This window comes from Lolium perenne, chromosome 7 (assembly GCF_019359855.2).
Source record: "Lolium perenne isolate Kyuss_39 chromosome 7, Kyuss_2.0, whole genome shotgun sequence".
In the NCBI taxonomy this organism is placed as follows: Eukaryota; Viridiplantae; Streptophyta; class Magnoliopsida; order Poales; family Poaceae; genus Lolium; species Lolium perenne.
In genome coordinates, this window is record NC_067250.2 from 87,009,389 (window position 1) to 87,035,274 (window position 25,886).

The 25,886-nt window shown below is 44.4% G+C and overlaps 5 protein-coding genes across 8 annotated transcripts; 1 reads left to right on the forward strand and 4 right to left on the reverse strand.

Moving 5' to 3' along the window:
- Positions 1–1,751: 1,751 nt before the first annotated feature.
- LOC127316764 (uncharacterized) lies at positions 1,752–5,908 on the forward strand. Of its 3 annotated transcripts, none has more exons than XM_051347234.2 (12): positions 1,752–2,348; positions 2,455–2,546; positions 3,038–3,098; positions 3,227–3,340; positions 3,695–3,826; positions 3,927–4,046; positions 4,236–4,630; positions 4,707–4,806; positions 4,907–4,966; positions 5,052–5,138; positions 5,233–5,361; positions 5,487–5,908. In XM_051347234.2, the coding sequence occupies exons 2-12, from the start codon at positions 2,488–2,490 to the stop codon at positions 5,784–5,786; spliced, it is 1,557 nt and encodes a 518-aa protein (XP_051203194.1). In that variant the 5' UTR covers positions 1,752–2,348; positions 2,455–2,487; the 3' UTR covers positions 5,787–5,908. The 3 variants fall into 3 exon arrangements, with proteins under 3 accessions (XP_051203194.1, XP_051203196.1, XP_051203193.1); XM_051347236.2 differs by having other exon boundaries at positions 1,754–2,348; positions 3,038–3,102; positions 4,227–4,630; XM_051347233.2 differs by having other exon boundaries at positions 1,756–2,348; positions 4,227–4,630.
- A 13-nt stretch (positions 5,909–5,921) lies between these two features.
- Positions 5,922–7,783, reverse strand: LOC127316765 (transcription termination factor MTERF6, chloroplastic/mitochondrial). The gene is made up of 2 exons (XM_051347237.1): positions 7,665–7,783; positions 5,922–7,078 (listed from the first exon to the last, which is right to left on the reverse strand). The coding sequence occupies exon 2, from the start codon at positions 7,062–7,064 to the stop codon at positions 6,066–6,068; it is 999 nt and encodes a 332-aa protein (XP_051203197.1). The 5' UTR covers positions 7,065–7,078; positions 7,665–7,783; the 3' UTR covers positions 5,922–6,065.
- Positions 7,784–8,111: 328 nt separating this feature from the next.
- LOC127316766 (tetraketide alpha-pyrone reductase 1-like) lies at positions 8,112–10,121 on the reverse strand. Of its 2 annotated transcripts, none has more exons than XM_051347238.2 (6): positions 9,786–10,121; positions 9,480–9,646; positions 9,176–9,370; positions 8,907–9,069; positions 8,634–8,826; positions 8,112–8,482 (listed from the first exon to the last, which is right to left on the reverse strand). In XM_051347238.2, the coding sequence occupies exons 1-6, from the start codon at positions 9,898–9,900 to the stop codon at positions 8,332–8,334; spliced, it is 984 nt and encodes a 327-aa protein (XP_051203198.1). In that variant the 5' UTR covers positions 9,901–10,121; the 3' UTR covers positions 8,112–8,331. The 2 variants fall into 2 exon arrangements, with proteins under 2 accessions (XP_051203198.1, XP_051203199.1); XM_051347239.2 differs by having other exon boundaries at positions 8,112–8,457; positions 8,594–8,826.
- Positions 10,122–10,206: 85 nt separating this feature from the next.
- On the reverse strand, positions 10,207–13,974 carry LOC127316763 (uncharacterized). The gene is made up of 3 exons (XM_051347232.2): positions 12,658–13,974; positions 11,269–11,955; positions 10,207–11,131 (listed from the first exon to the last, which is right to left on the reverse strand). Exons 1-3 carry the CDS (start codon positions 13,741–13,743, stop codon positions 10,544–10,546), a joined length of 2,361 nt encoding a protein of 786 aa, XP_051203192.1. The 5' UTR covers positions 13,744–13,974; the 3' UTR covers positions 10,207–10,543.
- Positions 13,975–15,425: 1,451 nt separating this feature from the next.
- LOC127316761 (chaperone protein dnaJ 10) lies at positions 15,426–21,309 on the reverse strand. The gene is made up of 10 exons (XM_051347231.2): positions 20,941–21,309; positions 20,786–20,845; positions 18,270–18,352; positions 17,881–18,040; positions 17,491–17,620; positions 16,713–16,871; positions 16,397–16,575; positions 16,194–16,274; positions 15,967–16,110; positions 15,426–15,768 (listed from the first exon to the last, which is right to left on the reverse strand). Exons 1-10 carry the CDS (start codon positions 21,025–21,027, stop codon positions 15,667–15,669), a joined length of 1,185 nt encoding a protein of 394 aa, XP_051203191.1. The 5' UTR covers positions 21,028–21,309; the 3' UTR covers positions 15,426–15,666.
- Between the last annotated feature and the right edge of the window lie 4,577 nt (positions 21,310–25,886).

A 25,886-nucleotide genomic window follows, 5' to 3' on the forward strand; every position in this document is an offset into this window, starting at 1 on the left:
ATCAAGAACTACGCTCAAGTCCGACGTCACGGAAGCATGGAAGAGGAGACGGAAGAAGGAGACGCGTCTAGGAAGGCCGGCACTACCGCCACGGAGTGGCCGACACTGCCACCCTGCTCGACGCCGGAGGAAGACGGCACTGTCGCCATGCCTACGCCGACACCGCCGTCCCCACTATGAAGCTCATAATATAAACCATCCCACTATGCTCTTTGTATGCCTAAACTACCCCTCCTTAGTGGCTCCCTATATATAGGCTCCCACCCCCCCTTCATTAGGTTAGGAATGAACTTGAGAGAACCTAGGCTCATGCCTCCACCATCCCTTTGGGATTAGGGAAACCCCCTCCTTAGATTATCCAAATCTATTGTACAAGGCACTCCTTATATGATTAGTCTCTCACACTCGTGATTCTACCACCGGTCTCTCACTCGTGTGATTCCACCGATCGTATACCGATCTTCCTCTCGGGGATTCTACCGCGTGTCTCTCCCTTGAGAGATTCTATCGGGATAGTGGTTCGGGCTATCGGGAGTAAACCGGAATTGTATCGGGTTGGCGTGTGTTTGCGTGTGTTCATCGTGTTCATCGCCGTGTTCTTCGTGTTCTTCCTCTCCCCCGCCTTTCCCTCGGTCAATTCGTGAAATCGGGCAACCCACGTCGCCTTAGGCCGCATCAAACGTGTTCTCCCACCGGTGGGCAGCTCCAGCGCCACGACGATCTGCTCCATGCCGACACAAAGGCGCGGCGGCGTGAGATCCAGGGGCGCGGCGGCGGGTCCAGTGGAACGCGGCGGAGCGAATCAATTGCCCGCGAGCTGCAAGGCCCGCGGCGGCCTGCGAGCTGCAGCGGCCGCGGCTGCTTGGAGTGCCTCAATGGCGCGGAGGCCGGCCAGGAGCCCGGGGAGAAGGCGGCGGCGCGGATGTCGTCCAGCAGCCCAGGGAGAAGGAGACGGCGCGGAGGCCGGTCGAAGGACGGCGGTTGGGGCGAGGCCGGCCAACGGGCGGCGGCGGCGCGGTTGCTTTCCTCATGCGTGTGCGGGGGGAGGCGTAGTTGGTTGGCTCGCCTGTGTGTGGCTGAGAAAAGAAAGGGAAGAAGAAAGATGGGATGGGGCCCGCCATGTGCTGCCGAGCGATGCGTCACGCGCGGAGGGACGATTAGATTTCTAATCCCCCGGCTGATCGTCAGCGTTTCCCAAATTTTAATGCTAAATTCTTTGAATTGTGGGGTACATAAAAAATCTGATATTTTTTTAGAATTGAAACTATACATACACAACATTTGGTATTCTATGTGTAGCTCAGAATACTCCCTCCAATCCATAATAAGTGTCTGATGGTTTAGTTCAAATTATCACTAATTTAAACTAAACCTCTGGATACTTATTATCTATCGGAGGAAGTATTTGAAATTGATATTTAGGTCACTTGTGGGATAAATCATCGGCAACATCTGGATTTTTTTTTTTTGAAAAAAACTTAAAACTCGTAAATGTGATTTTTTTTTTTATTTTCTTTTGAAACAGCGAGATCACTAGTACCCGAGAGCCGAAAATCTCCATCCAACACTATTGACTTTATTAAACAGAAGAGAGATCATTACTGAATTTCGAAATAAAGAGATGCATCATTAGTTAGTGTGATTGGGTACCAGTCACTGTCCACTTCGGACCTGTGCCGCCACTAAAACCTCCATATACATCTTTCCCTATCGATCATTGCGTCCACCTAGCCATTACTGACCACTGTTTGCAGCCGTTCGCCTTTCTCTGTTCTTTTAATGGAGGAATTAGCAACAGGGAGAGGGGGACACACTTGATAGATGCCACTGCTCCAGTTTCATCTTCTTTGCTAACCTCTGCTTTTCTGCGAGAGTTTTACTATCCTTTTACAGACCGTATCTTCCTGCAGGCTGCATTTGCTTTTCCTTTGCTTCTTTGGCCTCTGCTCTGTGGGTCAGCTCCTCCTTTCGCTAACCATCCTAGCTGCCCCTCTCATTCAGTCTTAAATATCAGCTCCTACGTATGTCTTGAAGCCATGATTATCTCTCTCTTCCTATATATCACAGCTGATCTGGCATTAGTGCATCCACCTGCTCAGCCCGCCATTTCTGCTGTGCTAAGCTTCCATCTGTCCTTGCTTGTCTCTAGCAAAACCCTTCTGTTTTTTCCTTCCGATTCTCTTTCCTCCCCTCTTGAGTTCTCTGTTCTTGAGTAGAGGTTGGAGCTGGGAGAGGCAGAGAAGGTTTTTCATCACCCTGGCCAATTGAGCTGATCAACCATAGCTGCCTTCTTCTGTTTCCATCGCCAGCCTGAAGTACACAGCTGGAACTAGCGATGTATGAGCCTGGTAAGTTCATCGGCTGAGTGATTAGATTACCTTGTCTTTCTTCTTCAGCTAGCTATGGAGAACTGGATACTGATTGCAGGACATGCTTGCTCTCGGTGGTTGGCAGGTTCTTGGTGACTGAAGCACGGGGTCAGGAGCCATGGACACACCAAGGGCTGGCCACTCATGCTCTCACCTACAACACCGGCACACCCGAAGGTTAGTATGCAGTTTTTTCAGCATGGTGTTCACAAAATTTGTTGTTCTACCACTTTTTCAGAGTTCAGGGTAAGCGTTATTCTATTCTTTCTTTTTTGTGTGTGTGAGATGATAGCTGGTAAAAAGGCAGAAAGGGCACTAGTGAGACATAGATATGCCAGACCATCCTAACCGTTTTGATCAGTATGTCCATTTTCTTTCGTGTCAGACATATATCTACTTGGTTGTATTAGCAGCATTATATAACTGAAGCAATGTTCTAGCAACGCTGATGTTTTCCTTTTTTGTCTAAATATGAAGGGGATACCAATGTAGATAGTTGTGCTTGCAAATCATTTGCCAGCACCGTATGTGTCCTAGCTCTTGCTGCTCTCTTTTGACAAAAAGAACATTTTATCTTTAACTACAAAAGATATCCATTTTTTGCATTCAGTTACTTTAGACGAATATCTAATTAAGTATTGTTCTAACTCCATTCCTTTTTTTTCCAGTGTTGCAAGCACACATGCAAATCTATATGACATATCACCACGATTCTCCTATCACAAACCTGTGGGTAATCTAAACTTCCCTTTTTTCGCTCTTACTTATGTATTGTTTATAAGAAATAATATGCTACCGCTCTTCAGAGTTTACTTACTGAATTATTTTTCTATGTCATGCTATTCATGATCTTGCAGACAACCAATCGGGATAGGATTCCCCATAGGAGGCACTCGCTTAACCTAGCAGAGCACTTGCAAGAGCCCCACGTGATTACTACCGCAGAACATAATGAAAATGCTATGTCAAAGGTTTGTTCCAGACCCTAATGAATTATTTCTTGGCCTCAACGGCCTAATGGTTTCCAAAAGCTGTAGCAAAGCTGTTCAATTCAGGTGTTGTATCCATACTTTATAAAGCTATCATCATATTACCTTTTTCTCAGTACCTTAAGCTTATCACTTTTGTCAACAAAATGATACTTGTTGTATCTAGGGAGTTGTAACCAAGGCTATCATACCATGATTACGCTCCTTTTTCCCCTTGAATTGTGTATCTTTAGTACCCAGTAACAGTGTTTCAGCTTTGAACTTTAAATCGCACGGAAGAAAAATAAGAGTAATAAGTTAATTATACATAGTGTAACTGTTAAGTTATGATTGCAGCCTGTTGCAGACTTGGTTTGGGAGATAGCAGCCCTGGAGGAGGAAGTTGTACGAAGGGAACTGCATTTGCTTTCTCTCTACAGGGCGACATTTGATCAATACCTGGGCATCTCCCCTCGTGTTTCTGGTCAGGTACACACTCTGCTACGTTGGAAGGATTTCAATGTTGGGACTTAATACTCCACGACAATTCAGATAATGTAGAATGTACTAAAGCTGAAGTTATGGTCAGGTGGGTCAAGAAACGCATCGTCAAGGCAGCAGAAAGAAAGCTGATGAAGGTGCTCTTCGGTTGAGAGATATCAGGGAGTCTGCATCCTACAGCTTGCCAACAGTTTCAGATTCTAGACATGTATGACCAATTTGTCTTCTTCACCCATTCAGTATTCACCATCAAGCTAGTCAGATTAATTACCCTAACTTATTGACATTATTGTCTCTGAAGTTTTTTCTTTGAGAGTACGAGATTTAGCTTCTACTAATAAAACCTGCAAATGTGAGAATATCTGATGCACCTTTTATATCATTGAAGTATTCACAGGGAATGTCAAGGTCAACTTCAGGGCACTCTAGTCTTGCAAATTTCTTGAGTGCCTCTATTGCTGAGTATGTGCCCAGGATTGGATGTAAGCTTTCAGAGGACATCCTAAAATGCATTTCTTCTGTTTACTGCAAACTTGCGAGTCGCCCATCACAAGATGCATATTCAGAGACTTTGTCGACTCCTTCGTTCTCCTCTGCATCTAGTACCTTTTCTCTAAAACATCGTGTCGATAGTTGGAGCCCCCGACTCAGCTGCAATGTTGACGCAAGCTCTGAAAAATATAGTTCATTGAATGAGAATAATAACCAGTACAGTGGGATGATAATTTTTCCAAGGATACATATAGATGCAGACAAGTTCGATTATGCCTCCAAAATGCTTGACACAATAAGGTAAGCAACTCTGCAAAAGAATAGAAAAACAGTATACCAACTCTTTTCATTTCAAGACTCTCATTTTGTGTCTTAGAGCCCTGATAAAGCGACTTGAGAAAATTGACCCTACGAAGATGGCACATGAGGAGCAGCTCTGTTTTTGGATCAACATCCACAACGCTTTAGTGATGCATGTATGTTCAATATTTACAATAACTGTTACCTTAGCTATATTCACTGTTAACCTCAGAATATATTCATGTCTAACCCGCAGAGCCTTCTGAAATATGACAGGCTTTTATGGCTTATGGACTTCAGGATAAACGCATGAAAAGCTCAGACATGATTTCGAAGGTAGACAGTAATCAAATTTTAACAGATATACACTTGTCATATTTGAACTTCTCTTAAAATTAATTCTTGAGAAATATGTTGGCAGGCTGCATATGATGTGGGTGGGCATTCAGTAAACTCCCAAATTATTCAGAACTCAATTCTTGGATGTCAATCCCATCGTCCTTCTCTGGTATGGCATGCACCTACATAGCAGTTTCAATCAGCTATACAAACATAAGCAAATCTAAGAAGGAGAAGGTGCTAACAAACTAATGTTCATACAGTGGGTTCGCACGCTATTTACGCCCACCAAAAAACCAGCACCAGGGAGCTCCATTCATCCATACGCTCTTAGTCAGCCAGAGCCGCTTGCTCACTTCAGTCTTTCCACGGGAGCATTCTCAGATCCACCTGTAAGTTTTACGGCTAATGGCAACATTTTAACTGCAAAATGACTACATTACTCTTACAGTAAGAAATCTCTGCATTTTTAACTGTTAAGTGATCATACTATTCTTACTCTACAAAATATCTGCAGGTAAGGTTATACACAGCCAAGAAACTATATCGTCAACTGGATCAAGCCAAGGCTGAGTTCATTAGAGCTAATGTTATGGTCAGGAAGCAGGTCATCTTTCTTCCTAAAGTTCTCCACTACTATGCAAAGGATGCTGCACTTGAATTGCCTGATCTGATTGAGATGGTATGTAAGAGCATGCCTGAAGCCCAACAAAAAGAAATCAGAAAATGCCTCAGGAGGAGGATAGATAAGCGTGTTGAATGGTTGCCGTATAAGTCTTCTTTCAGATACACTGTACACAGGAATTTGGGTGAGTAGGCAATGCATATTTCATCCCAAATTGTCTGTGTAAGTAAACTGGACATTATTGATCGATAAGTGTGAGTGATTGTGTAAATAGGTTACTGTGATAGTTTAGTAAAGTTGTGCATTTAAATTGAGTAGAACGTGACAAAAGGGAAATTCACATGCTTTGCTACGAAGGTACAAAATGTTCAACAACCAATATGGCCCAAAGGTACAAAGAAAACAATGACCTGAAGATAAAAGGCCTGAAGATAAAACACACTACATGGTAACTGAAGAGACGACCAGACCCTAAACTGCGGCGATCAAACCAAATTTCATGGCAAACTTCTTCTGATTACAGTCAAGCATCTCACTGAGACTGCACCTCGAGTTCATCTGCTTGAGTATCTTGTGACGGTACTCCAGGCTCTTCCTGAGACCATGGCTAAAGAACTGGGGGTAATCTACCGCCTCTCCCCTGTCCCGCCCCATTTCCTCAACCAGGAACTTCACTCTGGGCTCCAAGCAACGCTTGATACTCTTGATGAGAACAAGAGGGTATCCAGCCACCAATGCCATGATCTGGTCCTTGCTGAATCCAGCGCTCTGTAGGAACATGAAATTGGGTCGTAAAGTCTTGTTGGCATCTCGCGACAGTATACCAGGGAAGTTCATGATAACCCTCTGGAGATTTGTGCCCTCCAACCCAACTACCGACTTGAGGAACTCGGCAGTAGGACGCAGCCGTTTGTCGACGCTATATCCCAGGATGTATGGCTCCTTGGTCAGGATCTTGCCAATCATGCCCTCCTTTTCAATGCCAAGGCTGACAAAGAAGTCGACCGTCTGTGAGAACTTGCCCTCGATGCTGTAGCTGATGAGGCGCGGGTTGACCATGAGCAGCTTGGCGAGCTGCTTCTCGGAGATGTCCAGGGTCTGGAAGAAGGCAAGGAGAGGGCAGAGCTTCTGCTCCATGCTGTGGAAGAGTATCGGCGGGAACTTGATAATGGCCTGCGCGACCTCCCCTGGCTTGGCCTGCAGTGTGTTGAGGCACTGGACCGTGGGGACGAGCTTCCTGTCAACGGACACGGTGAGCACCTTGGGGCACTTGGTGACCACGTAGCGCAGCTTCCGCTGCTCGATCTTGACATCGTTGAGGAGGTAGTCCCAGACGCCGGATGCCTCGCTGGCATCAAGATTCGGCAGATTCTTGCACCGCTTTGACATGCGCCCGATGGTCTCCTCGTCAAACCCTTTCTCCCTCAGCCACTGCGTCAGGCTCTTGGCATCGCCGCCACCACTGGCCATTGTTGGGCTATTTTCTGCATAACAATAGAAATGCCATGAGGTGTCATACATATATTACACTACAGTGCATCTGATCTCACTCACTACCCAAATATTCAGAATACCTGTCTATTTATTTTTTGTCACAAAAACAAGTTAAGTAACACAATTTTATTTCCTTGTTCAGCTCTAAAATACATGTGCAAACACGATTTTATACTGTCAGACTAAATTGCACTTTACTATATCTAGGGCTCTGAGTTCAGAATCCTAGTGCACTCATTCAATTTATAACTAGGAACATGCTGAAGCAATTTGTCGAACACCAACAATGCAGGTGACTAAGGACATAAAATCAAACAAGAATGTTCAGTCGATTCACGCGCACACACTGATCTGATGGCACGAAAAAGACGCAATCCGGATTCCGGAGCACAAATAAAGGGAAGCAGAGCACGAATTCACAAAACCATAGGCATCGATGCTCCCCGTTTACCATTTTACCTTCTTTTTTGTCACTAGACAGATGGTTATTGCTTCCGCCAAATCTAAAGCGATGGTGCTAATTTGGCACAACAATCAAACATAGCAGAGGGAGAGATTAGTGAGATTATAACGCACCTTGCCGATCCAGATCGAGGGGGCCTGCAGAAAAGACGGAAATGTGGAGTGTGGTGTAGTGGAACCTCGGAAGAGGAAGACGAGGATAAGAGAAGATGAGAAAGTCCTGACTGGAGCGAGTACGCTAAAAGCCTAAAACGCAGTCCATCCATGTGATTGATTTTAACCAGTGTGGCCCAATAGCGCCTGGTTGACGTACTGGCCCAGGTGGCGAAGAAGGCCCATTATGGACTGGAAACCGAGGCATACTGTCCTAAAAAAATATTGCTCCATTTCAATTTGTTTTCGTTTTTTTAAGTACAAGAAATAGTCCACAGTGATGACTGATGAGACACCTATACATTTTGATCTCTGGAACAACCCAAGCAATGCTTGATTCTACTTAATGTCGTTTCCTTTTCTTTTCTGACCCAAAAATGATAGTATTGTGATTGACACAGCATGTAATGTAAGAGATGGAATACATTTCATTTCCTTTTCGTTCTTTCATGTGTCTACATAATATCATGTGGTTCTGTTGAGTGTAGATGCTGACATTCAGTCACTCGCAGTTCTGAGAGTGGCTAGAGAGAATACCTAAAATAAAACTTGAGCGAAGAGGATACATTTTTCTCATATAACTAAATTGCATCTTCCTCTAGCGAAGGGATTGATCCTTTCATCCGCATCATTCCGCACTCTCCAGCAGATAGCCATGACCTTTGAGCGACTCCACCGCGTCATCGAACATCTCCTCCACCCCTTTGAACTCGACACCCAGCTTCCGAATCTTGGACGTGTTGTAACCATACGTCTGCTCCCCGTAAATGCTAGGTAAACTGCACAGAAAAATTCAACGCAATTCCCATTTCCAAGCCAAATCAATCAAATCAACTCGAACGTCAAAGCAGAAACAACGGGTGGTTGCAGGTTGGGGTCAGTTAGGCAACGAGCGTGCTATATGTTTTGATGTGGTGAGTGGTAACTGACCTCTTTGGGATGGGGAATGATGGGAATCGTTTCGCAAGGAAAGCGACGAGCTCGTTGCTATCCAGAACTGCCGAGTTGCATATGTACCTTCCTTTAGCATCGGCGGTTTCATAGACCAGGATGTGGCAGCTGGCTATGTCATCGATGTGGACGTACCCCATCCTTCCAAACATGGTGAACTTCTCTGTCTCTCCTGCAAAATGATATTCGCTCACATTTAGTTCCTACATATGCTATATATACAATTAAACCAGCAGAAATACTAAGACTCACCTTTAAATAAGCCAAGGACATCTAAAACAGTGGGTCCTAATTCAGATGAGAGATTAGGTCCAATCACGAATGTTGGAAGAACAGCCACTAGGTCGATGTTGTTCTCCTTGGCAAACTCCCAAGCTGATTTCTCGGCAAGGATCTTCGCGACACCGTACCATACCTACCAGGCAGGTCAAAAAAAAAAACTCACTCTTCGGAGAAATGACTGGAAATATATATTTGCATAAAAACAAAGCATTGGTATTTTCATCGCCCAGAATCACTACCTGGATACTTTCGCAAAACTCCACGGAGCTCCATGATGTTTCATCCAGCAACACGTTGGGTGGGAATTCAGCTTCATCCCTCAGCCTCACAGTTGACGATGATGACGTGAGAACAACCCTTTTGAGAAAGGGATTCTTCTTGCACGATCTCAGCACGTTTAGAGTGCCGTTTATTGCAGAATCGAGCATTTCTTCCTGTAATTGAAGTGGCATCACATGTCAATTAACACCCATCACCACAGGAGATATTTATCGTCCAACAGAGAAAACACGACAGTCAGTGAAGTGACCATTTACAGCATACCTTGGTATCAGATTTGGTGATGATAGGTGATGCAGTGTGGAAGACACCCTCACAGGCCATCACAGCATCATCGAAGCTCCCTTCTTCCAAGAGGTCAGCTCTGACAAGCTCCAGCCTTTCCTTGGCCCCTGCTAAGTTCCAGAGGTGTGCTACCTTCTTCTGATTGCCTATCCAATTAGAAATATATGTCAACTCACTACATCACTTTACAAAATTGTACATCAACAAGAAGCAATTAGAACAGATTCCATCATTAGCAGCAACAGGAGGAGTACAAGTGGATCATTAGAGTGAGAGGAGATGGACCTGGGTCTCTGACTGTCCCTAGAACATTATAACCAGACTCAAGAAGTCTTTTGACAAGCCAAGAAGCAACAAAGCCAGAGGCCCCAGTAACACACACCTTGCCCTTGGAAGCCATTCTCTCAAACTCGAAGTGCTCCTGCAATTTTATTCATCAACTTATATATGCAGTAGAAGCAGAACAAACAGAAAGGGACATTGGTATGTCATGCCCTTTTGGTGATTCTGTTCGGCAGGTAGAGAGTAGGCAGTAGACCTTCACAGCTTCCACCCTCCAGTGCTTGGTCAAGAATCAAGATAGTACAACACAAAAGTTCACACCTTAGGAGTGGCACAGCTTTACCAAAAAAAACTTGCCAAACAGTAACTATATCAAGTGATTCATTTGTGATAATATGCACCCTCCAATGTATGCAAGATTGAATGGTGGCAAAGCAGAAGAAGCTTTATTCAAGGATATGTTATTTCTGATTACATTCTGACTGATAACCTGTTGCTGTAGATCAACCAAAACCAGAACAACAAAAGAATTACAGTCTTGATGTACACAAAAATGAGGGAGGAAGAAAAATCCTCGGAGTTCAGAGTATGAAAAACAGATGTTATACACTCGATTTACACTACTCCAGTTTGGAGTAGATCCCAGATGCCACTAGTGTAGAGGAAAAATGGGGAAGGGATATTTGGGAGGAGGGTACAGCTATCGGGCAAAACTTTACCGAGTGTACCAAGCAGTCATGTCTGCAGGCCCACTATCCAATTCACTCCTCAGGAGAGAGGCCAAAAGAAGATGCCATTTCTGCCAACTGCTGCCATGTTGAATTTGTTATGAACGCTATAGGAACTACAGGCTGAAATGTATATTCATCGCCATCTGGTTGGAGGTTATACATTGTTTTGAGTTCCAGCGCTTTAGATTCTGCAGCTTCAGCTTCTTTGCGTAATATCTCTACTTCTTCGTTGTCATCTGTTTCAGTTGCAGCAGTCAACTCTGCTCTAGCAGCAGAGGAGTCCAGCCGGAGTCTTTTGTAACTTGTCATGGCTGACTCTTGTTCTTTGAGCACAATAAGCCCTTCGCATTCCTGTATCTTGTCAGTGGTTGCTGTGATATCCTTCTCTATTATCTCTAGATCAGTACCAGCTTTCTCCAATTTAGCATGCAGTTCTTCCTTTTCAGAATATAGTGCTTTCGCCTCTGCAGCTATCCTTCCAGCTTCCTTGAAGTTCCTTGCAGCAGCAGCGACCTTCTTTTCGGCCTCTAATTCAGGACCCCTTTTGTCCATGAAGCTCAGCTTCTGCTTAAATGTAGCTATCTCTTGCTGTATGCCTGCTCTCCTTGAAGAGATCCCCTGCAGACCCATCAATTAAGTTATATTTAGAATGAGGATCTTTAGCACCGAGAAAATATATCGGTACGCAAAAATAACGTTGGCACCCTTATGTGTTTATTAGCAAAACGAAACCAATGGAAGAATAGATGTTGTACCTGAAGACTAGTTCTTGCATCAGTTGTTTGTTGCCTGAGCATTTGGATGTCTTGGGAAATTTCCTCTTCCCTTTTTAATAACCCAATTCTATCCTGTCTTGATTTTAAGATCGATGATGCAAGCTTTCTTCTGAGTTCGACTGATTGCTGACAAGCTTTTGCTTCAGAAGAACAAGCATTGATGATTTCCCGCAAGTCTGAGTCTTTCTGTTCTGTTGAAGAGACGAAGTTATCGATTTCGTTCTTTTTTAAGACAAGTAGTTCAGTATCTTGATCGATTTTATTTTGGGCTTCCTGCAAGGAATTGATCTTCATGTCAATATCTGACTGGGAGCCATGAAATCTGGAGACTACTGCACTGATCCTTTCTTGAACCTCCTGGATCCGAGCATTGTTTTCAGCTATCTCTGCTTCTTTCAGCCTCACCAACTCCAGGAGCTCAGCTAATTCCACTGTGAGTGTATCTCCTTTCTTACTTAGCATGTCCTTTTCTCTCTTGTCATCTTCAATCAAATGCTCTACTGAACCTTCCAGCCCTGAACGTGCTGATAAAACCAATTCTGTTTCAACCTCCATCTCTAGCTTCTTTATTTGGAGTATCTCCATTGATGTCTGCCACTCTTCTATTTCTTTCGACGACATTTCTTCGGCTTGCTTGCTTACCGAATCAGCATGGGCGGTGGCATCCTAAGAAAGGTAGAGCTTGAATGTTAATGAACAACTAGAAGAACAGAAACGAGTGACAGACTATCATTGTAGTTTAAATCCATGATGCAGTGACTCATGTTGCTAAAAGCTCTTGCAGCATGGATTACTGTAGCTACCCAAATATCATTGTATAGAACTGCTCAACTTCATCATTTGGGTCAGCATAAAACTTAAATCATCCTTCTCTTTCATGACTATCTAGTTGTTTGAACCTTTCAGTACTTTTTAGATGCTTATAATGGTGGATTATTTTGCCCTCAAAGGTCAAAAACCATTTTTTTAAGATCATGGCAATGAATCGTGATAGAAATTTCAATGATAAAGGCAGTGGCAACAACAGTATGCATGTATTATGATGTCACCAAATGAAATGTTATATCTGAAAAATAAGACCCTTGTTACATCATGCTCCTAAAAGTTAGTATCAAATAGCACTGTAGTAGTCCTAAGGTTATGCTATGCAATAACAAGCATAAGCACCAGTACTTAGTGTGGAGACATGCTTGGGCTTCTTTATAAATACTACAGTTGATGCAATGAAACTTTGTACCCCCATCTATTTCGAAGCAATGGTTATTTACTAGGGTGCCTAAATTCAAGGAAGGGTGCCTAAATTCAAGGAAGTGCGTCTCTCATCGACATTTATGCAAGGCGAGGAAAGAAAATGCAGAGCTGATTTACCTTCACAAACTGTTCCAGAAGGGCAGCAGCTTCCTCCTCCATGGCAATGCGGGACTCGAGCACATCCTGCAACTCCAAGTCGACGGAATCATAAACAAGCTCCGCATCACGCAGCGCCGTCAACAACCTATCTTTATCCGTCTCCAGAGCGGCAAGGGAGTCGCTGATCCTCTCGGCCCTCTCGAAGTCCTCGGCCTCGCACGCCTCCTCCAGCTCCCTCTCCAGATCCTTGTGCTTGGACGCCGCGGACGCGACGTCCTCGGCGACCTTCCGCTGCCTGCCTGCCAGCTGCCTCCTCTTGGCCGCGACGGCCGCGGCTCTCTGCTGGATTGCATCGAGCTTGCTGGACATCCGAGATCTCAGAAGAGCCAGCCTCTCCTCGATCCCCACCGCTGCGCCTCCGGCAACATCTTCTTCTTTCGCATCCGAAGAACTGGCCTTCGGATCCAACACGGATGCAAGTTGCTCGTCGCCATTGTCTGCCTGATGATGATCAGGGTGCTGGCTGGGGATTGGGGGAGCGGCGTCATGCGGCGAAGCATCCGGGACGGGGAGGCTGCCACTACTGCTGGCAGTAGGAATTGCAGTAGCAGCAGCAGCGGTGGTGGTGGCGGTAGTGGTGGTGGTGGTGGTGGTGGTAGGGGGTGCTACAGTAGGCGGCAGAGCTGGGGCGGACTGCGGCGAGCGGCCGTACCCGATGCGCACGGCGCGCTTCTTCTTGCGGAGCGCCGAGGAGGACGGCTGCCGGGAGAGGGCAGCGGCGGGGGCGGGGGCAGGCGAGACCGGCGAGGCGGGGCGGTGGCTCTGATCCTGGGCTTGGGGCTGCTGGGCCTGGTCTAGCGGAGGCTGGGGGGCGAGGAGGGTGAGATCGGAGAAGAGGTCCTCGTCCAGAGGCTGGGACGCCGCGCTGGTGTCGGTGTCAGCATCAGCGGCGGCCGCGGCGGCGGGGCGAGGGGTGGGCGGCTTAGGGGGCTCGGGTGCCTCTGCGGCGGCGGCGGGGTCGGCGGAGAGGGAGGGGGCGAAGAGGACCATGCCCTCGAAGAGCGAGTCGCCGCCGTCGCCCCACCCGCCGTCCTGCGACGCCATCGGCGGCGAGCAAGAATCTCCGGCTGTGGCTGATGGATCGCGGGAGTAGGAAGGAGAAGGGTGGAGCTGGCTGACTAATCGATGCTGCTGCTCTACTAGCACAACGTGATTTGGCCGCGACGTCTGTTAATTTTTGTCGCGTAATCGAAGAAGATTAGACGAAGATTAGCCAGATCGATATGGCTTTTTTTCCACACGAGGAGTTTGTCCAGGAAGCAATCCAATCCAGGTGATGGATTTGGAACTGCAAAACTGCGTCATTATCGTTATCCAGGCAGAATGCGGAGCTGGATTGGTAAGTACATATGTCTGTCCATTGATTGTGTTTACAGTGTGTGTTTATCCACCTGTTTGTGTGAGAATTTCCTGGCATTCATGTACTAAGTGACTCTTTGACTCTTTGATTCAAACAGTTTCTTTAGGACCTTAACCAATGTAAAAAATTGTTGAGAGAAGGGTTTGGGATAATTGTGGGCTTTGCCAGAATGCCGTTATACCAACAGGCTTTGGAATATGGTTAAGAGTTGGATTTTCTTTTTTGCGAAACACAGTATAATCAAAGATGCTACACACTCACCCCTATGAACACACGCACACCCTATCCCTATGAGCACTTCCAAGGCGTCTCGCTGTCGACGGGAACGTCACCTCCCACTGAAGAATATTCCACCTTTATGAGACATCAAAGTGTCAAATCTGGGATTTGAACTCTAGTGGGTTGGGGGTGCCACTGCCCTCCTAACCATCCAACCACAGGTTAGTTCTCATTAAAAGTTGGATTGGGATTCCCTCTGTTCGTACTCATGAGTGGCCGGGTAATGCCTTCCTTTAGAGAGTGGTGGAAAATGATGTTATGCAATGCAATGGAGAACTGAAAAGTCATGTCTTTCATAACCATGCTTGTCACTTGAACAATATGGGCAAGAGTTTTCAACAATAAGACTGCCCTCCCAACCCAACCATCTTACTTCAAATCATTAAGGATGAGGCTAAGCTTTGGATCGCCACAGGCGCGAAGCATTTGAGCTTTTTAATAATGGGAGAGAGTAATCAACTAGGAACTTCTATTTTTCCTTTTCTTTTGTTTTGTTAAAACTCTCCTACTTAATTAATAAATGGAGGCAAATCTTTTGCCCCCCGTTTCAAAAAAAAAAAAAATCTACTGAGTCATGAGCTACTATGTTTCCAATTTTGCAAGATCGAGCATGGATAGCCTTTGCAGTCCTGCATTCTTTTACGTTCCTGCATTTCCTTTGGCGTCAAAACTCGGGACTGGAAAACACATGAAGTCTAGATGTTGTCTAGTAGCAGCATAGGAAAAAACAGGAGAAATTTTCCAAACATGGCCCGAGACCTATGTCTTAGTTGTCAATGAAATAAAAAAGGAAATTTTCATGGAGTTGGGCTCAATGGACTTTCCTATCACAGCTGCATGTAGAATAGACTATGGAAATAATTTCCTATGGTTCTCAATCCTACAAACCGAACAGTTTTTCCACATAAAAATACTGTATCAAATAACTATGAGGTACTATCATTCAAAAATTCCTATGAAACTATTTCGAACCAAAGAGGCCCTTAACAGGATCTCGAATTCTTGGTACAGCTGGACTGTGCATCATCATCACGCGATGCACTTCATCCGCAGCAGCAACAGAAGCCTGAACCTGTAAACCCCAGTGTTACGAACATACCTCAACTCAGGAAAAACAACACCAAATCATGTACAACAATTGTGACCTACTGCTGCTGTAAACAGCAGCGTCAACACAACTGTACACAAACAAATACACGGCTGCTACACAACCGTTTATCTGACCGACTCCCCCGTTTACTCTACTACCACAGGCACAAATGACAGCACCATGCACGAGCAATATTACACAGAAATAATTGGCAGTACAAGAAATCTGGTGTCAGCTATCAAGGCATCGGATCCCTCTGCGCTCCAGGTGGAGCCGTCGGCATCGGGAAGTTGAACGAACAGTAGGTTCCGCCGAACTGGGGAGCCTCCACATATGGACTCTAGCACAACAAAATAAATAAATTGGTCAGAAAGAGTTTGCACGATATTAACTGTGGCCCAAGTTAGTTTTGAAAAGAAAAATAACTCTGGCCCAAGTTTCGATACAACTCCACAGAGTCATGATAATGTGTTTACAGTGGGAAAAAGAACAACAATTTTGAGGAATTGCATATATGTTGAAATGTAGGGGCAACTACCTGAGTAAGAGGAGGGTTAGGGACAGGATTAAATACAGACTCCTGTTTTGGTGACGAATCAGGGGAGCCACCGGCATTGTCATTCATGTTATCTATATTCTTCATTTGAGACGTTTCACCCTCAACAGTATTGACCTTAACCCCCTATATGGAGAAGAAATAAAACTCAGTAATAGAAATGTTACGACATTATCAACACGTGAATAGAACAAATGAACAAGCAATACCTGGAAAATTTTCCCTAAAGTTTTCAGTCCTTTGGCACGAAGACGCAGGTCTTCCTTCCTGGCATTAGGATCTTGAAGCACCTAATATTGACACATGTCACAAATCACTCCTAGTACGCTACATCGGTTATCTTTTTTTCTAATTCTCAAGAATACAAGGGACATAAACATGCATGAAAGGTGACAGGTAAGCTGGGACAGACCATCTGGCAGACATGTGATATAGTGGCTTCTATGTCAGCAACATTAAGCTTCCACAAGGAATCAACCATAACTTTTTTGTGGTTCTCCATGTACATTTCAAGTTCTTCCTCTGTGGTATGGCCCTCAGCACCCAGCTGCTTCTTCAAGTCTTCTTGCAGCTGCATAAGAGCTATTGCACCTGCAGAACCACAAGATAACCAGATTTTATTACCAACATTATACTAGCATGAACATGGACGATGCCCAAAGCTGCATCATATGCTTTCGAGATACACCAATTAAAACAACACACAAAATATTGATGGGATACTTTACCTGCTGCAGCTGTTACTTGGGATTTGATAAAATGGCCTTTGTCTCTGAACCATTCAGCTACAAAAGGAACCCCCAGATATATTGCTTTCTTTCCGAGTTCTTTTGCAGCTTGTCTCGAATATACATAGCCAATAGTGTTCAACATAACAAGCCCATATGCTGCAGGACAACGCAAATGGGACCAACAGCGAGAGAAACTTCAGATTACAGATATCAAGGGCATACCCAACAGAGAGCATATGGATATGGGAGAACAGAAACAACAATTTATAATAAAGCGCAAGCATTGAATATTCACAAATAGCTTTGGCAAATACGGCTTAGACTAAGTATTAAATTTTCATATACTTCAGAAAGAGGGAAAATATTAGGACTATGGAGTATAGTGTGACATCCTGCCCAAGAGGCTTAAAAGGATTGATAGACTACTCATACAAAGAAAATGCATCCTTTTAGCTCGTCTCCAAAGAACCTCTCGGTTAGGAACAATTTGGGATGGGTGCCCTCCTAGGAAGTTCCATGGGGTGCGCTGTAAAGACATATGGGGATAGTCTAAAGATGGGGTGTTACATATAGGTATGTGCATCCTTTGCTTTGGACCAGATGGAAATAATAATGCGATTCATTAAAATATTATTTTTAGTTAGCACATATGAGATGTTACAAAATTACAGCTCCTTTGAACATACCGACTGCTGCTAAATTCTTACAGAAACAGGTAGGGCAGGAAGGGGAGTAAAGGAAAAGGATCCAGAGTTGAAGACGGAAGGGAGCAAACCTGCGTCACTAAGTCTGGACACCTCGGCCTCAGCAAGCCGAACAAATTCCTCTTTATTTCCTTGAACATAAAGGTGCAGCCGGTTTTTAAGTATCTCTGCAAGTTTTTCTTCTCTTTCCTTTTGAACATCCTGCAGTTGCAGTTTACCATTCAGCAGAATAGGGGTAGAAATAGAAAAGAGTATGAAATGCAATAAATATGGATGGAAAGGTGGAACATCCTGCAGTTGCAGTTTACCATTCAGCAGAATAGGGGTAGAAATAGAAAAGAGTATGAAATGCAATAAATATGGATGGAAAGGTGGCCAACAACAGAACTAGTGGTCATAGAGTCGGCGCATAATGAATGATCATGGAAATTATCTATACAAAACATACTAAAAGAGCAAACCTGCATTTTTTCTGCCAACTTTTTTGTGTCGATATTTTCATCGTCCCCAAAATTATCAAGCGAAGCCATTGATGCCATTGCCAATTGACCAATATAATCCTCAAAAAGCTCACTACCGAATAGCATCGCAAAAATTGCTGCTGGATCAATTATTCCTTCCCTGTAGAATGTCGACAAGCAAGCTAGTTAGAATATGATTCTCAGAAGTTCAGTTGTAACTTGCATCTTTTGGATGGTACAAGATTATTTGCCTCTGGTTCTCTACAAAAGGTCCAACTAACAGTATGCATGCTTCTTTGCCGCAAGTGGCAACTGGCAAGCCCACATCCCTTAAGTTTTGAGTATATTTTGTAACTGCTAGATAATTTAGTTATGAAAGGCAGACATACGTTGAGATGCCAGATTTCCCATGGGCATTATAAGTTTGGCGCTGTGCGGGGTCACTAAGTACTTGGTATGCCTCCCCTAGTTCCTGCAATAAGAATTTATCTGAGCAAACGATAGTCTTATACAGAAGAAAGTTATTCACACATCATACTATTCTTTCTGATGTAGTCAATAGCATCAGTTCACATTTCAAAACTAGCATGATAAATAATTATAATACTATCGCAGCTATGGAGTAACGATGTTCAACAGATTCATTAATTATGTATCATCGTTTCTATCAGTATGTATTTGCAGCTAAGTACAGTAGTCCATCATGAGAACAATTCTTTAATAAGAATATAAAATATCATGCAGCATATTACTAGTGTATCACATCGTAGCCGCGCAGTCATTAAAGGTATGTTTGGTTGGGGCCCAAACCAGCCGTGCCAAATTTTTGGCTTGGCCAACGCAAGGGCATAGCCAGAAATTTGGGGAGCTCTGATTGTTTGAATTGCAGCCAACACAACCTACCAATTTTTTGGCTGTTTGGTTGCAGCTAATTTACTTGGTTAAGGCAACAAAGGGCATACCAGGGTTTAAAAAATTAGATCTATACAAAGCTTCAAGGAAGGGGAAAACATAAGCTATGCCCACCGGTAAGTATCTGGATTCCATTTTGTTGGTAGAAGGCAAGATCCACCATAGTTTGCCATGGATTTCTAGAACGGATTTCTGAGCTCCAGTGCTCCCTCTACAAAAAAAATCCTATTTACAAGTTTTTTTAAAAAATCTGGATGTAGTCAATGATTTATCTAACAAACGTGCAAAATTTCAACTTGAAAAACTTTGTATTTTGAGCTACACAAAAATGACAAGTGTGGATCTGAGATTCTGAGTATAGTGAACAATGGATATTTTCAAAACTCCAAACATTATCAGATTTTGTCATTTTTATGTAGACTAGAATATAAGAATTTTGCATTGCCATTTTGCACACTTGTAGTATACATCATTCACTACATCCAGAATTTTTTTTCAGAATTTTTTGAAGATGGTAAATATGACTTCTAATTTTTTTTATATAAAAGGAGCACTGGAGCTCGGGAGCCAAAGACAATTTTCGATGGATTTGGAGATACGAGAGAGGCAACGCAGGAACAAGAAACCACACAGGACAGTGGACAGGTTCTGTTTTACTTTCCCTTTTTTATTTTACGGTGGGCAAATAAATCCGGAAGGAAATTTATCAGAGAATCACAAAAAAAGCATTGGCTGCCAATATTTGGTAAAGGATTTCAGTGCCCTCAGATCGCCAACCTGTTGGCGAAAAACGTGCAGGCATGCATGGGCTGGGCTGGGCGAGCCAAAATATCAGTGCCCATCCAAACAGACGCCAAAAGTCGTGGGCATGCCAACTTTTTGGTAAGGCATGCGTTGGCTCAAAACCAAACATACCCTAATTAACAAGAGATTACAGCCAACCTTGCTTGCTGGCTTACACCAATTTGGTTCATGAAATGGTTAATCTGGTTATTCAATTTCAAAAGGCTTAGATCTTTCAGCTGAATATAGCAATACTAGTAAGAGCAAAGTTTGCATTGATGACTGCAGCTTCAGTTGCTCTAAGTGTACGGTTTCCTTAAAATGAGGAACCTAATCAGGCAGCTGTCCAAGGAGACAAGACTCACAAGTCACATCTGACAACTAACATTCAACTCTTTCATGCATGAGAGACGTATGTATGACTGGCTGATGAAGATGCGACCCCATTAATGTTTGTTACTGAAGATTGTTAACTATGTCCTAAGCTATATTACCAAGCTTATCTTCTTGGTCAGTTCACATGGTTGAGTCAACTGAAGCTTGGTAGTAGCTTCTTTCTCATTGATCCACAGCAATATGAAGGTGTCAAAACACTTGTTATGTGACCAGGCACGGCTTATGATTTGTGAAGGCGTGCATATATTTCTGAAATCACTATTTTTAACGAAGCGACAAAAAAAAACATGTGACAGATGGTGATTCACACTCGACTGACAAGTGTTCAGTAATGTTCTTTCTTTTTTACAAGAACACAGTGTTTTCACAAGGTTCACTATTTCCTAATAGTGAGGTATATAAGAACTACAACAGAAATTACTGGTTCGTTAAAGGTTTATGTCAGCAGGTAAATCAAAAGTGCTGGAGTATTTAACATTGTTTCTCGCAATAGTATACTTTGATTATACCCTTAATGAAAATGTGTCCAAGGGTAACACTTGACAGTTATTATCAGCAACGAAGGGAAAACAGCATTGACACCAACAGACTAGCCAAACAAACACCTGCTCACAAAACCCAATTGGGGGCAGTTGCCATCATTCTCCAAAGTCATTGCCTCTCGACACCAACAGGTACGCCTCTAATCGATTGAATCGAGGATTCTACACTAACGGATGAGTGCTCGAGTTATTTGGTACAGCAGCACAGGAGATGTGAGCTGGACAAAAGGGTAGGTACACACAAGGAGCAAAGGCATGGCAAAAGAGTTTACCTGGAACTTCCCCGCGGCCTGCGGGTCATTCGGGTTCTTGTCCGGATGGACCTGCCTCGCCTGCAGCACACGACCAGGAATCAGATGTACGTAAAAAAGAAGCAGCAGCGAAGCAAGCAGGCTGGAGGAGGAGCTGTAGCTGTGCGGGGGAGTACCTTGATGTAATAGGCCTTCTTGATCTCGGACTCGGAGGCGGTCGGGTCCACCCCGAGCACGTCGTAGTAGCCCGTCTCCTTCACCATGGCCTCCGCGAGCTTCGATCTCCGCTTCCCGATTCGGTTCCGGGCGGGGGCGGATCCAGTGGCTGGTTGACTGTTCGCTCGCGGGGGCGGACGGTGGGGCGCCCGCCGGTGGACGGGGACGGGGACGGGGACGGCGACGGCGGGACGCTGGCTGGCCGGGGGTGGGAGAGAGGACGGAGGGTGGTCGGGCTTTTGGATTTGTGCCACCTGCAAAGCGCGTGGTGTCGGGATTTTCGCTGGAAGTCTACCACGATACCACGAGGACGAGGCCCAGCAGCCAAGTTGGATTCGGGTCAGGGCGTCGACCCTCGGCGTGAATCGCGGGGGGACTTAAAATCGTAAAGAATGACTAGGCGTTTTGGACCCGGAGCATATGCTTTTGGTTTCACGAAAAACCGGTATTTTGTGTATTGTGTGCAAAAAAACAAATTTTAAGGTTTAAAAATAAATTTCACAAGACATTTCTTTGTAAAATGTGAGTTTTCCGCGAAACTTAGCATGCACACATAAAATAAGAACATGTGCACGCCAAAATTTTGTTCAGATTTTTTTAACAAATAATAAGGGCATATGCTTCCAAGTTCAAAAGTGAATTTCCGCTTATTGTATCATCTCCCTCCACCATCCAAGTAACGGTTCCTATAGACTTATTGAATCCATACACTTTTTTAGGTTTTCGCTGGCTCTGCCAAAATTAGTTTGGGCTCCGGATAATCATTCGGTTCACCGATCAGCTAACCCATGCAGGTATCAAACCAAAATTGGTTGCTCTATTCAAAATTGGTGGTTGCACCAGACCACGATCGGCCTGGTTGGTTTAAACCGATCTTGGTCAAACTAGGGATCGGCGGCTCTGGTCTAGCGTTAGGTCCATCCGGTGTTGGGATTGGCCAACAACATTTTTTCCCTGTGTTCACTTTTGCAAATGAAATTTGTTCGGCTTTTCTTCTAGGGCATGTGCAATACACATCTATGCTCTCTTTTTTTACAAGTGATGACTACAGGGATGTTGACTTTGTTGTTCCTCTGCCCAAGGCAAACATCCGCCGTGCGGGCAAGGCTCATGCGTCTGAGTCAGGGATAGTTCAGGGGAAATAGAACCAAGTTGGCATCCAAGAGGAAGAAGGCTGCCACTTCAAGTAGCGATCCCTATAGATTTATTGAATCAAGATGCTTTTCTAGGTTTTCACTAGCGCTCCCATAAATAGTTTGCGCTCCGGTTGACCATTCGGTTCACCAGTCAGCTAACCCATGCAGGTACCAAACCAAAATTGGTTGCTCCGCTCAAAAACCGGCAGTTGCACCGGGCCACGACTGACCTGGTTGGTTTAAACCAGTGCTGGTCGGACTGGGAACCGACAGCTGCTCTGGTGCTTGGTCCATCCGGTGTTGGGGTTGGCCGATCATAGTTTTTTCCCGAAGTTCACTTTTGCAGATGTAAATTGTTTGGATGTAAACTGTACCTATAGACCTATTGAATCCATACACTTTTTTAGGTTTTGGTTGGCTCTCCCAAAAGTAGTTTGGGCTCCGGTTGACCATTCGGTTCACCCGTCAGCTAACCCATGCAGGTATCGAACCAAAATTGGTTACTCTGCATTGATACTGACTTTGTTGTTCCTCTGCCCAAGGCAAGCGTCCACCATGCAGACAAGACTCATGTGTCTGAGTCAGGGGAAATTCAAGGGAAATAGAACCAAGTAGGCATTCAAGAAGAAGAAGGATGCCACTCCTGAGGAGTACTCTAATGAAGAGATGGCTCTAGATATCATTCTAGGAGAGAATATGAAGAATTGTTGATGCGGGCTAAGCCTACAAGATGATGTAGCCCCTCCAAAGGTCGACACTACATAAAGGCCAAGTAGCTACCCAAGTGGACCAATGACACGAGCATGAGCCAAAGCCATACACCAAGAGGTGAATTCGCTCATTTCCATGCATACTTTTGATGCACCCTTGGATGGAGTACTACTTCATTGAAATACCTTGTGTTCAATCAGGTACATCGAACATGATGCAAGCCATGGGAACCAAGCCAATGGAGAAGGAGATGAGGAAGAAGAAAAGGATCCAGCGACCCAACCGGTACTACCACCCTCCAGGGCCGGTACTACCGCCCAGATCTCTCCCAAGAATGAAGAAAATCGAAATGAAGAGGTTCCAGCCGGTACTTCCGCCCCCAATGGTCGGAAGTTCCGCCCACCGGTACTACCACCCAAGTACCGGTCAACTTCCGTAAATGCGGCACAAGCCCCCTGGATGTTACTCCAAGCAAAGAGGTCAATTCAGTAAGTAGGCCGCTAGTTGGCCGGTACTACCGCCCCCCCCCCCCCCCACTAGCCGAAAGTTCCGTTGTTACGCGTTTCAGTCCGAATCTGCCTGTTTCGGGATGTAACTTACCCCTTCGACCCTCCTACTATAAATAGCCTTGTTGGCTCACATATAGGGTTAGAATAGAATTGAAAAAGAACTTGAGCCTTGCTCTTTCGTCCATGTGGGAAACCCTGCCATAGATCTTGGATCTTGTATCACTCGATTTCCTTGTCGAATCCTAGTGAACTCTTTGGTGACTTCTATCAATTGTTTGTATTTTGCTTGCACTTCTACCTTTGGGTCTTTTGCTTGCACTTCCACCAACCTTAATATTTTCACCCTTCTAGATCTCTTGGATTTGATTCGTTGATCTTTTTGCGGGACTTCTACTGAAAGGTCTTTTCTCGCAACTTCTATCGAGTTAGTGGTTCGAGCCAACAAGGACAAACCGATTTGTGTGTGTGTGTGTGTGAGTGAGTTTATATCCCTGATCCCCTTCCGTGTTCATCGTGGTCTACCACCTCCCCCATGAATTCCACCCAAATCCGTGAAGATCGGGCCTCCCCTAGGACTTAGCCCTTATCATATTGTATCAAGAGCTCCTTGGTTGCCACGATTTGACCTCCAAAAAAATTCTTGAAAAAATTTCGAAAATCCTAAAAAGTAGCCCCAAATTGGTCTTGGTTGGATCTCACGATTTGTTGAGTTTTTGGTGGTTTTGTTCCAATAGAAACTTATCTTTGGTGTTGATCTATAATTCCCCCCATCTTTTCTGTGGTGACCCGGCATACCACTGCATGGTGTAGTATGCAAGTCTGACATAACACCAATGAAACACCGTTCCACTAGTATTACATCGCTCAGAGTGGTACAACAGAAACATATGCGGGTCCAAGGCATGTCTATAGAATTACATACAGACTCTTTATAAAAGATCAGCACAACCTCCTACTTTACAATGAGGTAAAACTACAAATAAACTCCAGAAGAACAACTCGTAGGCTAATCTTATCACTAACTCTACTTGTAGAGGTTTTGACTAGCTATAGAGGCTGTGAATAGATTCTAGCTAAATAGAAGCTAGGTTTAGGGAACTAGTTCCCTTCTATTGCTAATCTAGGTTTTCTCCATGGTAGATGTGGTGTCTGACTCTTCTGACAGGGTCCTATCCCTTGAAGTAGTTGTTGACTCCTCGGCCTTCGAGTTGCACTTTAGATCCTCCTTCGATGCCTCCATATCTAAGCAGGGGATTTAAGGGTGGGATGAGTACGAGCGTACTCAACAAGTTCATTACAGGAAAGAGGTGTTTAATGCACTAGCTACGGCATTAGACCAGAAAGTCTAATACCAATGCAGGTTTTTATAATCATTTCTTTAAAAGGTTGCTTTTATCCGGAAGAACTATGTTCGTCAGCCTTCACCGGTTGACTAGAACTTCATGGAGTTCCTTTCCGGCAGCGTTCGTAGTTCCATAACCCGGAACAGGGAGTGACAGGTCACGATTCATTACACTCTGCAGAGGTGTGTTGCTTGCCAACCGGGCTCGAGTTTCCCGTCCACACTTCCGTGGTGTGAGACCCGGTATAAGGTCCTAGCCAAAATTGCATTCCTCCGCGATCTCACAGACCCACCCTTTGTTGCAATTCCGACCTTGGGTCCTCGCCGGTCTGTATCACTTGGATACCTTCCGACCTCGACAACTATCAGGTCGCAACCTTGATACCTTCGCCGGTCGTTGCAACCCATCATAGACCGCAATACCGTGGGGACTTCGGGCTCCCCAACCACTCCGCTTGTCCCTCGGGATTCAAGTGACTACGGTAAGCGCATTCGTTGATGTACGAGACGAAGAAACACACTTGACTACTACGTCCCATTCCAGATCTTATTGTTAACACGGTTGTTACGGCACAAGAATCACTAGACGACATTTGTTGTTTAATCCTAGATGGATACAAACCCTTGCAATGGAACCTCCACCATACTCATACCATGGTTCCATTTGCAAGTAATTTGGTAAAATACTCAAAGTGACATGAGCAAGCGATGAACTTGCCTTTCTTGACTGCAAGATTATGCACACAAGGTCTTCGATACGCAATAACTCCAAATTATAAAATAGCATCATCGTCCGGTAAGGATGATGTTTAAAAGATTGGCAAGGATGCAATAATGCATAAGTATGAGATGCAATGGTTCTAAGTGTGACCTAACCCCGATGATTTAGGATTAGTGAGTTGTAATGATTAGTTCAAAGTGTGTTGCATTTTTAGAGTGATTCACAAACAAGGTTCTTATTAAGGGTTGGTTACTTGGTATCCTAAGTAATGCAATACATCACAACAATAATATTAATGGCACACAAAAATAGGATTTGGTATAATCCTAACATGTAATGAACAGTGGTTGGTCTTAATTAGTACTATATGGCATGGTTAATGGTTACTTGTTATATTCTTCAAAAGAATAACTTTTGAAGAACATGTTCTTTAATAAAGAACAAGTATGAAAATTTGGTTTGTGGGGTTCTATGGTTTTCTATGGTT

Bases quoted from the DNA above. Each gene is read 5' to 3' on its own strand.
- LOC127316764 (XM_051347233.2), top strand. From the start codon at position 2,488: ATGGACACACCAAGGGCTGGCCACTCATGCTCTCACCTACAACACCGG. The intron at 4,631-4,706 runs GTAAGCAACTCT...TTTGTGTCTTAG, and splicing joins AAAATGCTTGACACAATAAG to AGCCCTGATAAAGCGACTTG. The intron at 5,139-5,232 runs GTATGGCATGCA...ATGTTCATACAG, and splicing joins AATCCCATCGTCCTTCTCTG to TGGGTTCGCACGCTATTTAC.
- LOC127316765 (XM_051347237.1), bottom strand. From the start codon at position 7,064: ATGGCCAGTGGTGGCGGCGATGCCAAGAGCCTGACGCAGTGGCTGAGG.
- LOC127316766 (XM_051347239.2), bottom strand. From the start codon at position 9,900: ATGGCTTCCAAGGGCAAGGTGTGTGTTACTGGGGCCTCTGGCTTTGTT. The intron at 9,371-9,479 runs GTATGCTGTAAA...CTTCAATTACAG, and splicing joins TCACCAAATCTGATACCAAG to GAAGAAATGCTCGATTCTGC. The intron at 9,070-9,175 runs GTAGTGATTCTG...CCTGCCTGGTAG, and splicing joins AGTTTTGCGAAAGTATCCAG to GTATGGTACGGTGTCGCGAA.
- LOC127316763 (XM_051347232.2), bottom strand. From the start codon at position 13,743: ATGGCGTCGCAGGACGGCGGGTGGGGCGACGGCGGCGACTCGCTCTTC. The intron at 11,956-12,657 runs GTAAATCAGCTC...TACCTTTCTTAG, and splicing joins TTCTGGAACAGTTTGTGAAG to GATGCCACCGCCCATGCTGA. The intron at 11,132-11,268 runs GTACAACATCTA...ATGGGTCTGCAG, and splicing joins ATGCAAGAACTAGTCTTCAG to GGGATCTCTTCAAGGAGAGC.
- LOC127316761 (XM_051347231.2), bottom strand. From the start codon at position 21,027: ATGGTGAAGGAGACGGGCTACTACGACGTGCTCGGGGTGGACCCGACC. The intron at 16,872-17,490 runs GTTTGCTCCCTT...GTTGTCCTGCAG, and splicing joins GTCCAGACTTAGTGACGCAG to CATATGGGCTTGTTATGTTG. The intron at 16,275-16,396 runs GTCTGTCCCAGC...TGTCAATATTAG, and splicing joins TATCACATGTCTGCCAGATG to GTGCTTCAAGATCCTAATGC.